This window comes from Haliotis asinina, chromosome 12, assembly GCF_037392515.1.
Source record: "Haliotis asinina isolate JCU_RB_2024 chromosome 12, JCU_Hal_asi_v2, whole genome shotgun sequence".
Lineage (NCBI taxonomy): Eukaryota > Metazoa > Mollusca > Gastropoda > Lepetellida > Haliotidae > Haliotis > Haliotis asinina.
The window spans coordinates 19,060,099-19,073,888 of NC_090291.1; the positions used below are offsets into that span (position 1 = coordinate 19,060,099).

General features: G+C 41.2%; 1 protein-coding gene across 2 annotated transcripts; it reads right to left on the reverse strand.

Moving 5' to 3' along the window:
• Nucleotides 1-5,123: 5,123 nt before the first annotated feature.
• On the reverse strand, nt 5,124-10,786 carry LOC137258198 (ankyrin repeat domain-containing protein 50-like). 2 transcript variants are annotated; one of them, XM_067795780.1, is made up of 2 exons: nt 10,738-10,786; nt 5,124-7,603 (listed from the first exon to the last, which is right to left on the reverse strand). In XM_067795780.1, the coding sequence occupies exon 2, from the start codon at nt 7,495-7,497 to the stop codon at nt 6,256-6,258; it is 1,242 nt and encodes a 413-aa protein (XP_067651881.1). In that variant the 5' UTR covers nt 7,498-7,603; nt 10,738-10,786; the 3' UTR covers nt 5,124-6,255. The 2 variants fall into 2 exon arrangements, with proteins under 2 accessions (XP_067651881.1, XP_067651880.1); XM_067795779.1 differs by having other exon boundaries at nt 10,713-10,786.
• Between the last annotated feature and the right edge of the window lie 3,004 nt (nt 10,787-13,790).

Consider the following 13,790-nt stretch of genomic DNA (forward strand, 5'->3'; position numbering starts at 1 on the left):
CATCATTTTCAACTTTAGAGTGAGTGAGTTTAGTTTTACGCCGCACTCAGCAATATTCCAGCTGTATGGCGACGGTCTGTAAATAATCGAGTCTGGACCAGACGATCCAGTGATCAACAACATGAGCATCGACCTGCGCAATTGGGAACCGATGATATGTGCCAAACAAGTCAGCGAGTATGACTACCGGAACCCGTTAGTCGTCTCTTACGACTAGCATAGTCGCCTTTTATGGCAAGCGTGGGTTGCTGAAGCCCTATTCTACCCGGGACCTTCACGGGTCTTTTCAACTTTAGAAAGAATAACTACCCACCAACATTTCCGATCGTACAGAAGGAGCTCACTGAATTTTATAAGTTAACAAAGTATACCTCTGTCACTAACTCTAACAGAGACTATTTTAACAAGGTTTGGTCCAACTGCCATGCTCTATTCTCCTAAATAGGCTGACATGCCCTACGGCGTAAATTCTTAGATAAATGAACAAAAAAGAGCAGGTACCACATACTTCATTAACTGGCATAGTACAAATATGCAAATGTTTGTGTTTAAGGGGTTTTAAAGATGAAAGCTGCATGTCATTTGTAGTGTAAATGTTTCGTGTAATGATATTTACGCTGACGATGATGTTACATATTCCATTTCGTTTCTTTTTATAATGAAAACCAACCTGTGTGATAATGCAAATATTAGATCCCAGATCTCGTATCAAATATCAAGTACTCTAAACATGTACTAACATATAAATTCCACGCCTTTTTATGTTCATAGTTTAATTAAAACAATTCTTTGGTGAATGCAAATTCACGTACATACTTCAGTATGAGCACTTTGAACAATAATTTTTCGTAGACTTTTTCTATTGAATTAACAATGGAGGGAATATATTGTCGATCATAAGTCAGCATGTGGAAGTAATTTGTAACATCTGTCGTCATGCTAAATGTGATAGGATCTTTAAAAATTAAACTCGGTCCAGACTGAAGGTTTACATTGACGTAATTATGCCCAAAGGTGAACAAATTACTTTGAAAACTTACATTATTGATATCTTACCCCATCATTGTGTAATCGCACAAAACAACAATCTAAGCATTTTGGAGAAATGTGTATTCAGTTTCTCAGACCCAGAAAAAGGGAAAACAAATTTTACAAGTAAAGGTTACTTATGAACACACCCTTGAAAACACGGGTTAGAATTGGTCTTCAGCAACCCATGCTTGTCGTGAGTGGCGACTAACGGGGTCGGGGGATCATCCTCGCTGACATGGTTGACACATGTCAGTTGCGTGAAGCGATGCTCATGCTGTTGATCACTGAGTTGTCTGGTCCAGACTCCATTATATACATATATATAGTTGGACTGTTGCTGAGTGCGGTGTTAAACAACAGCTAAATGAAACCTCACCAAATCAATCGGTCTCATCAAGTCTTTCAAAGTTTCCCAACAACATACCTGTGCTCTTTTCTTTAATAAAAAAAATCGGGGTGGTAGAGTAGAGTAGAGTAGAGGTTTATGTGTTCGCTCGTAACGCCGAAGACATGGGTATAATGAGTGATGCCCATAGCTGGAATATTGCTAAAAGCGGTGTAAACCTAAACACACTCACTCACGAAGGAGACAAGACCGGCATTTCTTCAAACATTCCTTCCACCCCATAGACGGGGTGTCCATTCACAAACATTCCACAGAATCAGTAGCAAGAAATATCTACCGCAACACACTCCAAAGCCCGAAAGTCCAACACTGACCAGGCAACCCAACCATCTGCTTCCCGTGTACTTTCTCACTTCGCTGCCTGTCGCCGGTAATGTCTGTTTATTTTTTTGTAAACTGTATGCACTACATCACAAAGCTGTGATACGAGAATAAAACCCAGCAATTGTGTATATCACTACGATTCACAATATTTGCATAGTTACGTAACTCTAAACATGCTGGACATGGTGAGATGCTGGACATGGTGCGATGCTGGACATGGTGAGATGCTGGACATGGTGAGATGCTGGACATGGTGCGATGCTGGACATGGTGAGATGCTGGACATGGTGCGATGCTGGACATGGTGAGATGCTGCATATGTTGAGATGCTGCATATGTTGAGATGCTGGACATGGTGAGATGCTGCATATGTTGAGATGCTGGACATGGTGAGATGATGCATATGTTGAGATGCTGGACATGGTGAGATGCTGCATATGGTGATATGCTGGACATGGTGAGATGCTGCATATGTTGAGATGCTGGATATATTGAGATGCTGCATATGTTGAGATGCTGGACATGGTGAGATGCTGGATAGGGTGAGATGCTGGACATGGCAAGATGCTGGAAATGGTGAGATGAAATGTTGAGATGCTGGACTTTGTGAGATGATGGATATGTTGAGATGCTGGATATGGTGAGATGCTGGACATGGTGAGATGCTGGGTATGTTGAGATGCTGGATATGGTGAGATGCTGGCATGTTCTAAGACGCTTAATATGTTGTCTTGTTGGAGGTACTTACTAATAAAATAAGTCGTATAAAAGATAAATAATAAAAAAGTGTTGTTGCTGTTGCTGAAACACGAAACGACGTCCATGCCGTCGTTGTCACGGACCCGTACCCAGTCATATGATCGTCATGTAAAAATGTACCCCTAGAAACGGTGATCCCACCCGGAAACAGAGACCTCCAATCATTATGTTTTACGTTAAATCCAAGGCATGAGAAGTGACACTCCGTATGTGCCACGCTCTGTAGCGCTAGTCAAGGAAGTCGTACATAAACCTTGGTTTGTCTAACCAAATAATACTTGCCCAACCACGATATATCAAGCGCTTCATCCATTATTAGCGCAGATAACATCAATAATGTGACGGTCCATCTCTCACGGATAACAGATGGACGTCATGCATGAAGGGTCCATCTGTGTAGCCTATTGCGAATTGTATGTCCTCTCACTCTATTGCAAGTAGCTCTGTGGAGCTCATCTCCAGTTTGAGGGGCACTGTGACACGGTTTCGTTACCCAGTTGTTCTGATCAAACGGTATTGTGTGGCAGTTGTCACTCTTGGCCGATCAGTTCGACATCTGCCATAAGTGTTAGTTGTGATTAAAATCTACTAATTGCTAGGGCTGGCTAAAATGATCGATTATCAGAAATATCGTCGATAAGAAATGTTATAGATATGATTATCGACATGACTATAGGTCAGATGTGTAGAGAACTGTGATCGTAGGGCTCATACCATGTCGGTCCTAATTCTGCCAAACTCACCCGGTCCCTTCTAAGACGTATGATATTGAAAGATGCGGGTATTTTAAGTTGGACAACATGTCCTCAATCCCTTTCACCCTACTGAAGACATTTTATGTTCAAATTACAATACTCTTCTACACGTGTTCTCAATGAGTGAGTGAGTGAGTTTAGTTTTAGGCCGCACTCAGCAATATTCCAACTATATCGCGGAGGTGCACATGTAATCTACTCATCTGATACTTCATAAGATTTCTGAAAACATTATGCCATAGACTAAATCATTTCAGTAAGTGTCTTTCACACTTCATTTATTCAAACGATCTGTTTGATTCAATATAAGTCAAAAGAGCACCGAAATTCTATCCCTTTTGTCTGTGTAATATCATAACCCCCCTCCGGGTAAGACCCATAATTCTCAAACGCTATCAATACTTGCCAATCAACCTCTATACGTATGTACGTATTCGAATCTTACGTATGTACATGTGCATGGGCCAGTGACCTTGCACAGTGTGGCGAAAGGCCCTGTGTATAAACCTGACTGATATGGTCAGCCACGGGAACCAAGCCGTGAAACCAGAAGTGGACTGATTGTGAGGCTAGTCGAGTTGTTGGCCAAGGCCGTCGCCTCACCAACGGCTACGTCAACGATAAAAAATTACCGTCCGACTTCTGAATGTGTCTAAGTGTCAGAGCTGGCCTCCACATCGGGAACACTCGGTCCCCATGTGCACGCTGTCACATGTTTATCGCTGTATGTACAATTTCGACATTTATGCCCCAGAATAAAATATGGCTGCTGCTGTCTTCATCTCTACCACTGTCTCTTGTCCTCCCTCCATCTCTTGTCCACCACCCTGATCTACCACCCGAGAGCAACCAGAACGGACGCTCTTGGACAATTGCATTTGCTCGACTTATCGACTGTGTACAGGACCTGATACGGGGAATATAAAGACACGCTGCTTCATCCCTGTCTCCGATAAAATCGAACGAGTAAGGGCACCCCGTGAAATCAAATACTAATAATGCATGTTACTGTGAAAGAACCCACTCTTTCATTTAACTCATACATGCCAATCAACGAAAGTCAATACTATGACATTTCCGACATGTCCAAGTTCCATGACACTGAGTGAGCCCTTTCTGGCAGTTGAACGCATTCATGGCGCTGTTAATTAACTCGAACGAGGTGTACATGCTACAACACGACGTGGTTATAAGTCATTAAATTCATATTCCTCAAATGCAGGTACGATCCAGTTTACAGCGACGTAAAATAAACATTTGCTGTTGAACAAAAGGCAATGTATCCACGAGACAGCATCAGAATAATACAACACTGCCGTCATGGCATTTCCCCCCAGCGTTGATTGTTTGCTTTCGGTTTTCATACTCTTGTGAACAGAAACTGACAGTTTGTTCCCTAATGCCGTGCTGCATTAACATTAAACACATCAAAGTCATTATCGCGGAGGTCCGAGCGTTTGCATTTCATATTTACTGTTATTTGAAAACAATTTTCCACATGAAAATCTTCGTTAAGTAACCCTCACATATAGAATCATCGTTTACCGACTGTTGTAAATCGCTCAGTGGTTAAAGCGTTCGCTCGTTACGCCTGAGACCAAGGTTCGATTCTCCACATGGGTACAAGGTGTGAAGCCCATTTCTGGAACCCCCAGTCGTGTTATTGTCAGAACATAAGCGGCGCATGAAAATACTCATACCCCTGAGGCAATGAATGATTTTAGTACAGTCGTTTGGGATAAAAACGAGTCAATATTGCCATGAAAGTTTTCACATGGGTCATAATACTAGCAGTGATGGCACTATCTGAACCTGATATCTACCAACAACAACATCACAAACAACAATTCAGGAATGTTGTGTCTGTTTAATAAAACGTCTATGTATATATAACATTTGTAAATACTATGTGAAAATTGAAGCATGGCACAAGCAGTTTCACTGTGGTTAATATGACAACTGTTATAACAAAATCCCGATTAACAAGATAGCTCCGCTGACAGTGGAATCGTCCTGTGTAACGCCAAAACGAGGCAAATTATGCTTTTACGTTCATGATTATTCACTATAATAGCCACATGTATGCACAAACTTAACATGGTTGTCCAACTCAAACATACAACAAAGACACCCGACTGACCAGTCATTTCAACGTCTTTTGGTATTGTGGGGTTCAGGGATCAAACCGTCGTCCTCCAGTTCTCGGGGCAAACACTGTATCCACGTAACCACTGACAACTCTCCACGTTAACGAAACTTTGATTCCATCTATACATATGTGTTCCCGGAACGACAGTTCCAAAGAAGACAAATCTGTGGCACGCCTTTCAATTTGTGCCAACATTTTGGAAATTTCATATCCTTTCAGTCATTTTATCTACGTATATTGAATACTTTTTTTCTGGTAAAGATCAGCTGGATTTTATTGCTCAACTCCAGCTTTGAAAACGGAAACATTGCCTCAAAACAAAAGGAAAGATCCACTCGGGAAGTTTCAAAGAGTACAAAATGCCTCAGCTCGGCTAATTCATCGCTGCAAGGAAACATCCAGTATATTGCCTATATTAATATATCCCCATTGATTCCCAGTACAGGCTAGAATCGAGTTCAAAGATCTATCCCTGACTTGCAGCTGTTACCATGACTTTGCTCCAGCATACCGGAAAGAACGTCTCCAGAAATATACTTCAAGGAAAAATCTGAGATCCAGTGATCAATATCAGTTTACCATCCCCAAGATCAAATTCAAATCCTTAAGCCAGAGGTCATTCTCATTCTGTGCTCATTCTCTCTGGAACTATCTTCTTTTTTATAACAATACCTCCCCATCTGCAGCTGTCTTCCAGTCGAAACTTAAAAGCCACCTCTTCTCCAAGTGCGATCCTCAATACCAGTGCTTTGAGCAGCCCCAGCGGGTGTAAAATAGCCCATAATAAATGTACCAAGCACACCACAAATCAGTTCAAACACAAGTTAACCCTAACTGGTACCAATGACTGGATTCATACGAATCAAACGTTTCAAATTCACATCTACGGGAAGACCATCCACTCTCCATTCCGTGACCATACCCATGTATTTACGGACACTCAGACAGCAGAGGTATTTCAAGGAACACACTCCATTGTAGGGCATTTTAGTAAAGTTTTCACATATGTTATACAACCATTTGAACCCCTTAAATGACCAGTCCTTATCACCATCAGAGCAGGAGCCAACAACGATTTCAGCTAGTGTAACGTTCTCAGTAAACAGGGCATCACTTGACATCAGCTCCAGAAGATTCGGTTTTGTTGGATCGCGTTTGTAAGGAACCGAATAATCTGGAGGTACACTGGTCAAATGGCGGACCGATATGTTCAAGTCCAGCAAGAACTGCCACACGGGTACAATCAGATCAGCGTGTTTTTCGAAATCAGCTCGACAGACATACTCATAGAGGTCCCGCACAGGTGCGTACGCACCCTTCTCAAACACCATTTGGACGATGTCACGATCACCGACATTTGACACAAAATTTGATATCATCGTTTCTCCAGATATCCGAATTTTACTGATATCAGCTCCTGCTTCAATCAACGTCCGAGCCAGGTCCTTCAGTCCCCTGTTGAAGGTCTTGCCCAGCGGGCAGCATTCCTCGTACCAGTAATGATAATTGGGCGAGCCTTTCATGACAGACAATATGTCTTTCTCCATTTGGTCCCCTATGTTAGGATCAGCTCCTTGGGAAAGTAGATACTCCACTATGCCATCATGTCTACCAAGAATTGCCCACTGGAGAGCCGTATTTCCTCCTCCGTAGGTATTGACCTCCACCTTATGAACCTCCAGCAACTCCCGGACAAGGTCAAGGTGACCTCTGTGAGCAGCAAGATGAAGAGGTCCGCGACGAGGCTTCGTGTCAATTTCGTCCTTTCTACTGTCTTCCTCGAGGGGGGAGAATCCTTTCTCAAGAAGTAGATCAAATATGCCCTTGTGACCACTTTCAGCTGCTACACAAATAGGGCTGACAACCGATCGGGGAATATTCTTTATCTTAGATGTTGCATAAGGTCTTTTGAAGAACCATTTCTCAACGGCGGCTCTGTCTCCCTTGGCAATATGCTTGTTCAAGGATTTCCAGGATCCCTTGAGAATTGGTAGTGAGGATTTAGCACTCAGAAGAAATCTTTCTCGGCGAGACCTTCCTTCTGCCATGTTGTACTGTTGGTTTGTAGACATGATATGTAAGTTCCGTTCTGACTACGCTAGATCACGATTCCCTTGCTCTTGTGACTTCACTATAGTATTGGTGCACTTAATTTTCAGGTACACAGACATGACAAAGCTGAAACGAGAAATGCAGGAATTAAGCAGAGCGAATGAAGGTTGATTTAGGCGATATTTACTTGTATTCAAAAACGGAAAGGGACTGTACATAAACAAATCGGAATATTTTGTGTTTGTTTGTTTACACAAATTGCATATTGCACTCAGCAATATTCCAGCAATATGACGGCTGTCTATAAACAATGAAGTCTGGACCAGACAATCCAGTGATTGACATCATGACCATCGATCGACGCAATTGAGATACGATGACATGTGTCAACCAAGTCAGTGAACCAGACCTCCCGAACGCGTTAGTTGCCTCTTACAATCGAGGGTTGCTAAAGACCAATTCTACCCCGAATCTTCACGTGTTCAAATCCGAATAAGTCAAACCAGTGTCAATATAATCAGCACCCTCGCCGCAATGGTAAGCTGACATAGGGCCTTGTCAACCGGTCTGACCACTTGATCCAACTCTATCGTACCTGTACCAGTTTTACCTACAAATCACGTGACTTGGTGCCTAAAGCTCATTCTAACCTTCTTTATCGACCTTAACTGTGGACTCGTCACTATCAATGTGTGATAGCCACTGGCCTCTGGCTAGTAAAAATCCAGTCGGGCCAGTAAATCTCTACCGTCACTGGCCCGAATGGCTTGTGAATTTTCATGGGGTCATTTTGTAAATATAACACGCTCTCCAACTTCCTAAGTTATAATACACTTTTAAATCATGTAGGATTACGGCCTGATGAAAATGTTCCTCACTATTAGAAGCTTAATGATGAAACCATTGTCCGCATGCAAATTCCGGACTAGTGAATAATTTTGTGGGATAGTAACTTTCAGGCATGGCTCGCGAAGTCTGGAAACATTTTCGCATACTGGACCCCGTGTGGATCTTCTTGACCAACCAGTCAACAAAAACCGAAAATTTGTCGATCCCAGTGACAAACAAAAAAGGAGGATGTCATAACTCAACTCATCAAGCTATATTTAAAACCGAGTAAGTATGATTGTTTCAAAGATAAAATGTAGAGTCAGTGAGTGAGTTTAGTTTTACGCCGCACTCAGCAATATTCCAGCTATATGGCGGCGGTCTGTAAATAATCGAGTCTGGACCAGACAATCCAGTGACCAACAACATGAGCATCGATCTGCACAATTGGGAACCGATGACATGTGTCAACCAAGTCAGCGAGCCTGACCACCCGATCCCGTTAGTCGCCTCTTACGACAAGCATAGTCGCCTTTTATGGCAAGCATGGGTTGCTGAAGGCCTATTCTACCCGGGACCTTCACGGGTCTAAAATGTAGAGGCTTCAAATCTAAATTGACAAATAATGTGCTCATGTGAGGAATCGAACCCGGACCTTTGGCATGGAGAGCGAGCGAAAACTTTAAGCACTACACTACCCAACCGCCCCTCGTTAGAAGCGAGGAAGTCACATTCAACTCAGCAGCTGAAAACGTTTTCCTTTCAAACGAGAGATGCATGCTAAATTACTCGTCGCTGATTGTTTGATGTTCCCGGAAGTAATGATTAACGAGGTAATTGAGTTATGGCTTTTGGTGACTGTTGTCAGAAGATGTCATCAATAATCTCTCTAAGCATGTTGCAAAGTGTAATCAATTAGGAGATAAACATCATGTGTTGGCCAATTTCCGGGTGTTATTGAGTATTTGAAGCACGGGAATGCATTTGGAACCGACGGCGTCAGCAGCCGTCGGTTCCAAATGCATTCCCGTGCTTCAAATACTCAATAACACCCGGAAATTGGCCAACACATGATGTTTATCGACATTGTAAACACAAAAGTAAACCAAAGGAGTTTTAGTGTCTGCACTCGTTTACATCGAATACGGACACAGCAGTGAAGTGTCATCAGCTGGCCGTTTCAGCTGGTTCTCATGGTAGCATCTGGAGTTGTTCATTTGTGACGTCATTCTAACTTTACGTCACAATATGATTTGAATGACGTCACCACTGTTGATGACACAACAAAACAATTGTTTACGTGTCAATACGTGAATAGTCTTTCAGTTTCCGGGAATCTAATACCATTTAATCATGTTTTTCAACCAATCAGATTACAGAACACAGTAACTTTTGGTTTACAATTAAACATAATCATTTCAAAGGACACGAATGGATGGGCTGGGGAAAATAACAACCCCCAAGTCGTTAACATCATTTAACAAGCTTGGCCGAGAATGTTGAACAGATTTGATACAAAGTATATACAATTTGATACAATAAAATGAAAGCAATCTCGGTTTAAAAAACAAACGTATATTCGTTAGTAGTGGTGAATTTTTTTTTTTAATTTAATATTTAAAAAATAATAATAATTAAGTGAATTCCTGTGATTTGAAGCCTCTGTTTAAACAATCTTTATGCACTTTCTTTAGTTGCGGCAACAGAAACCTATAGCTCAGGTATATATGGACATCACGAAGACATCAGTGTGTTGCAGATGTTTTCTTATTCAAACAGTGGGCTAACTTAGGAGGAAAGACAATTTATTTACCCACTTTTTCGCCAACAATATGGCGAAAGTTGCTGTAAAATCAACTGTTTGCCAGATGACACATGAAAAGGATGGCGGAAGTTTCCATCCTAAGTAATAAATCTATGTTTGGAAATAATAACATCATCTTTACCTCACGTGCATTTGCAACTAATATTAACTGAAACATCGCCTTCGTTACAATCTTTCATCAAATCACATACTGAACGATAAACACCTGTTCAAGGGAGGTAACTCACATCTCTCTCTGGCCCGGACTGTAAACCGGTATCTAATCTCGACTCTATATTTAGCAGTTACTAAAAAAACCCACATTTTTCTAAATGTCAGTATTTCCATTTCCTCCCCCCCAAAACGATCTCATAACATCAGATGAAATATGAAATGAACAACCCCGACAATGGTGTTTGTGAAAGTTATTTATCAAAAACATGTCCACGGTGCGAACTAGGAAGTGTTTGCAGCTGTTCGTCTATTACAATAATACCATAACTCTAGCTCCGTGAATTGTCTAACACTGATACAATATCTCAAACATGTGACGACGTCAGCAGTGTTTTAATACGACACTGTACAAAAATGTGAAACACTTACCGAAATGAACACCTGTTTTACTTACCCCGGGTGAGCTCGGATAACCGCTGATATAGTCTGTTTCAGCCTTTCCTACCGTTATAGTTGCTTTCCCTGTTCACGGGCTAATCACCGTTGTACACGTTGTGTCTCCGATTAGAGCTTATTAACGACGTATTGCATTAATCCTAGATCTAAACCGCACAAAACAGATAAGCATGCATTTCTTTACGTTAAAACCATATTTATACTAAATACTGATAGCGAGAATGGGTACTTGAATACTGGACAAGCTTTACGGATAAAGACTTGTTATATTTCTTTGGTGCGTCTTGTACCTTGCGGGGTGCAATATTGATCTCACTGAGGCAGGTATGAAGATCAGAAAATGCTTATACAGCCTTGTGGGGAGTTGTTTGTCATTCACCACCCTGATCTTCAAGCTCATGTCTTAATATGAAATACATGGGGCGATCTATTCAAATTGTTTAGTTCAACTCAGTCCAAATCAGTGGAAGGGATGTGAAGGCGGACCGTCACAAGTTTCGCTTTTTAATTAATACACTTAAACTAAAAGAAAGCATGGATGCTCTGCATCCAGAATTTCCCCAAAAAACACAAACGGACAATCTTAACCAGAAATGTAACGTTTTGTGAAAATAATATAACTTTAAATCATGGTGGAAATATAAAATGCGTAAAAATTGTGACACATCTTTTTTAATTGCACTACCCTCTTAAAAAATACAAAGTTCTATTCACTGATTGCAGAAAAGAATATCAGATGGGTTTTTCTTATAGCCTCTTGTGGTGTCATTTTGAATTTTACAGATCACTCTGGAACCAGCGCCAGCGTCAGAGATGTTGTACATAGTTCAATACATTGTACACAGCCGACTGGTGAAAACTCGAGGTGCACTATTTTGCTTGATAAAAATTTGATCGAAAAAATATTGCATTTCCACATGGTCGTCGTTTGCAAACGTACACAATGTGAAAGAAACATGTTTTCCATTGCATTTAAGTAATTTTTGAAAAACTATTAATTTCAAGCACAAGCTCTGAACGATTCTGTTATGTGTATTTGAGCTGACTGTGTGTTATCGCGTTCTGATAGCGTCCATTGTAATCTCCTACAACTGTATTCCATCAAATAAGAGCCATACTTTGTTTACGTGTTTTGGATATAAATCTACACGCGAGCATGTGACACAGTGAGCGAGCGTACCAGCGTTCCATTTATAGCAAGGTGTGTGTTTGGCAGGGGAGGAAATCCCGGAGTATAGGCCCTAGCATATGTATGGTGTTGACAATACAAGGGACAACATCAAGATGTAAATGAGATTTTATACCTAGGATTCACGCATACCCTAAAAGCGGAGTGCTGCATAGCCTTGCTTCGTTGCACAACATAGCAATTGTTCAGTTATAGGACCTCGGTCTGTAAAAAATGGAGGTGGGACAGACAATCCTGTGACTAAATCAACAATCCCGTTCATCTCTGCTTACAAGCATGGGTTGCAACACTTCATGACACAAGTGAATGAATGAATGAATGAATGAATGAATGAATGAGGTTTCACGCCGCAGTGTTCCAGAGGGGACACCAGTAATGGGTGTCACACATTTTACCCATGTGGTGAGTCGAACCCCGGCCTACGACTTGACGAGCAAGCGCTTTAACCACTACGCTACCCTACCGCTCCATTTCAGCTGAGAAATAGCCTTATCCCATTCATGAAGATGCGAGCATAAATTGTCTCTGAGTTTGATACCAATGAAATTATTTGGGAATGCAGTGCTTTGCTAAATACATAACATTAAACTTTATTCAGTAAGTTAGTACAGTGAGGAAACATGGCACTCAGACAACGAAACGTAGATAAATATATATCATTATTTTTCAGGCAAACTTCAGGCTGTATAGACTGTACCGTGTGCTCAGTGTAAACCACCTGGAAATCAGGGCATGTGTAAACAGTGGTGTTACATGACATGTGTTTTGTAAACATAAGGGATATTATCATTACTTGTTTATTGTTGTTATAGTTGTTAGGATAATGCGGAAGCTAAATAAGAAACAAATATACCAAAACCTTTTTGAATAAAGTATACCACCTACAAAAACAAGGTAATTGATGGGTTAGTGAGCGAGTGTGGTTTTACGCCGCTTTTAGCATTATTCCAACAACATCATGACTGGGGACACAAGAAATGGACTTCACGGATTTAACCCATGTTGGGAATCGAATCCGAAATTACAGCGCAACGAGCGAACGCTTTAAGTACTGAGCTTCGATCGTTAGATAAACGTCTTCTCCAACTACAACACCGTAGTCATATGACTTGCTTACCTATGTTTACTCACATAACGACTTCGCGAATAATAAAAAAGGCGAAATGTGTATAACATACTGCGGTTATAAGGAAGTAAATTTAGTGGCCCTTCTGAGTTCGTTACAACCGAAGTTGGGACTTCAGTTTACAATTAACCCTAACCTAACCCTAATCCTAACCCTAACTTCCGGGGACCCGTAAAGTGCAGTCTGCCCACCGAAGTTACCTATGTTCTTGCATACACTAAAACCTACTTCACTGACAGTGTTATTAAAGTAAACTATGTTTAAATCGAAATGCGGAACTTACATTGGGTGAAACAAATACTACTATATTTAGAGCTCCCTTAGTGTTCGATATAACCGAAGTTCATTCATAAACACGTCCCTGCGATACAATAGCGATGCTACTTAGTGTAATGCAACGCTGACTAAAGTTCAAATATAGTATCAGAGTGCATGCTACATACAGTGTTTATAATCTCTTTAACTTCAGAACCAAAGGTCGTTTTTAACATAAATAAAGCACAAACGTCTCCACTGAAAGAGTCTGGACTATATATCACTTTAACACAAGACTATCTATCATCTGTATACTATCAGTTAGGTTCGCACCCTGTCACAATACTTCATGATGTCAAACAGAATGTTAAACTGTTGTGAATACAATGTGTTACCTTAGTTCGGCGCGCGCATGTTGATGCTCTGGCTGCAACCCACGTGACAAGGAGTCGAAGTATCCTCTATATATCTCATCTCACTC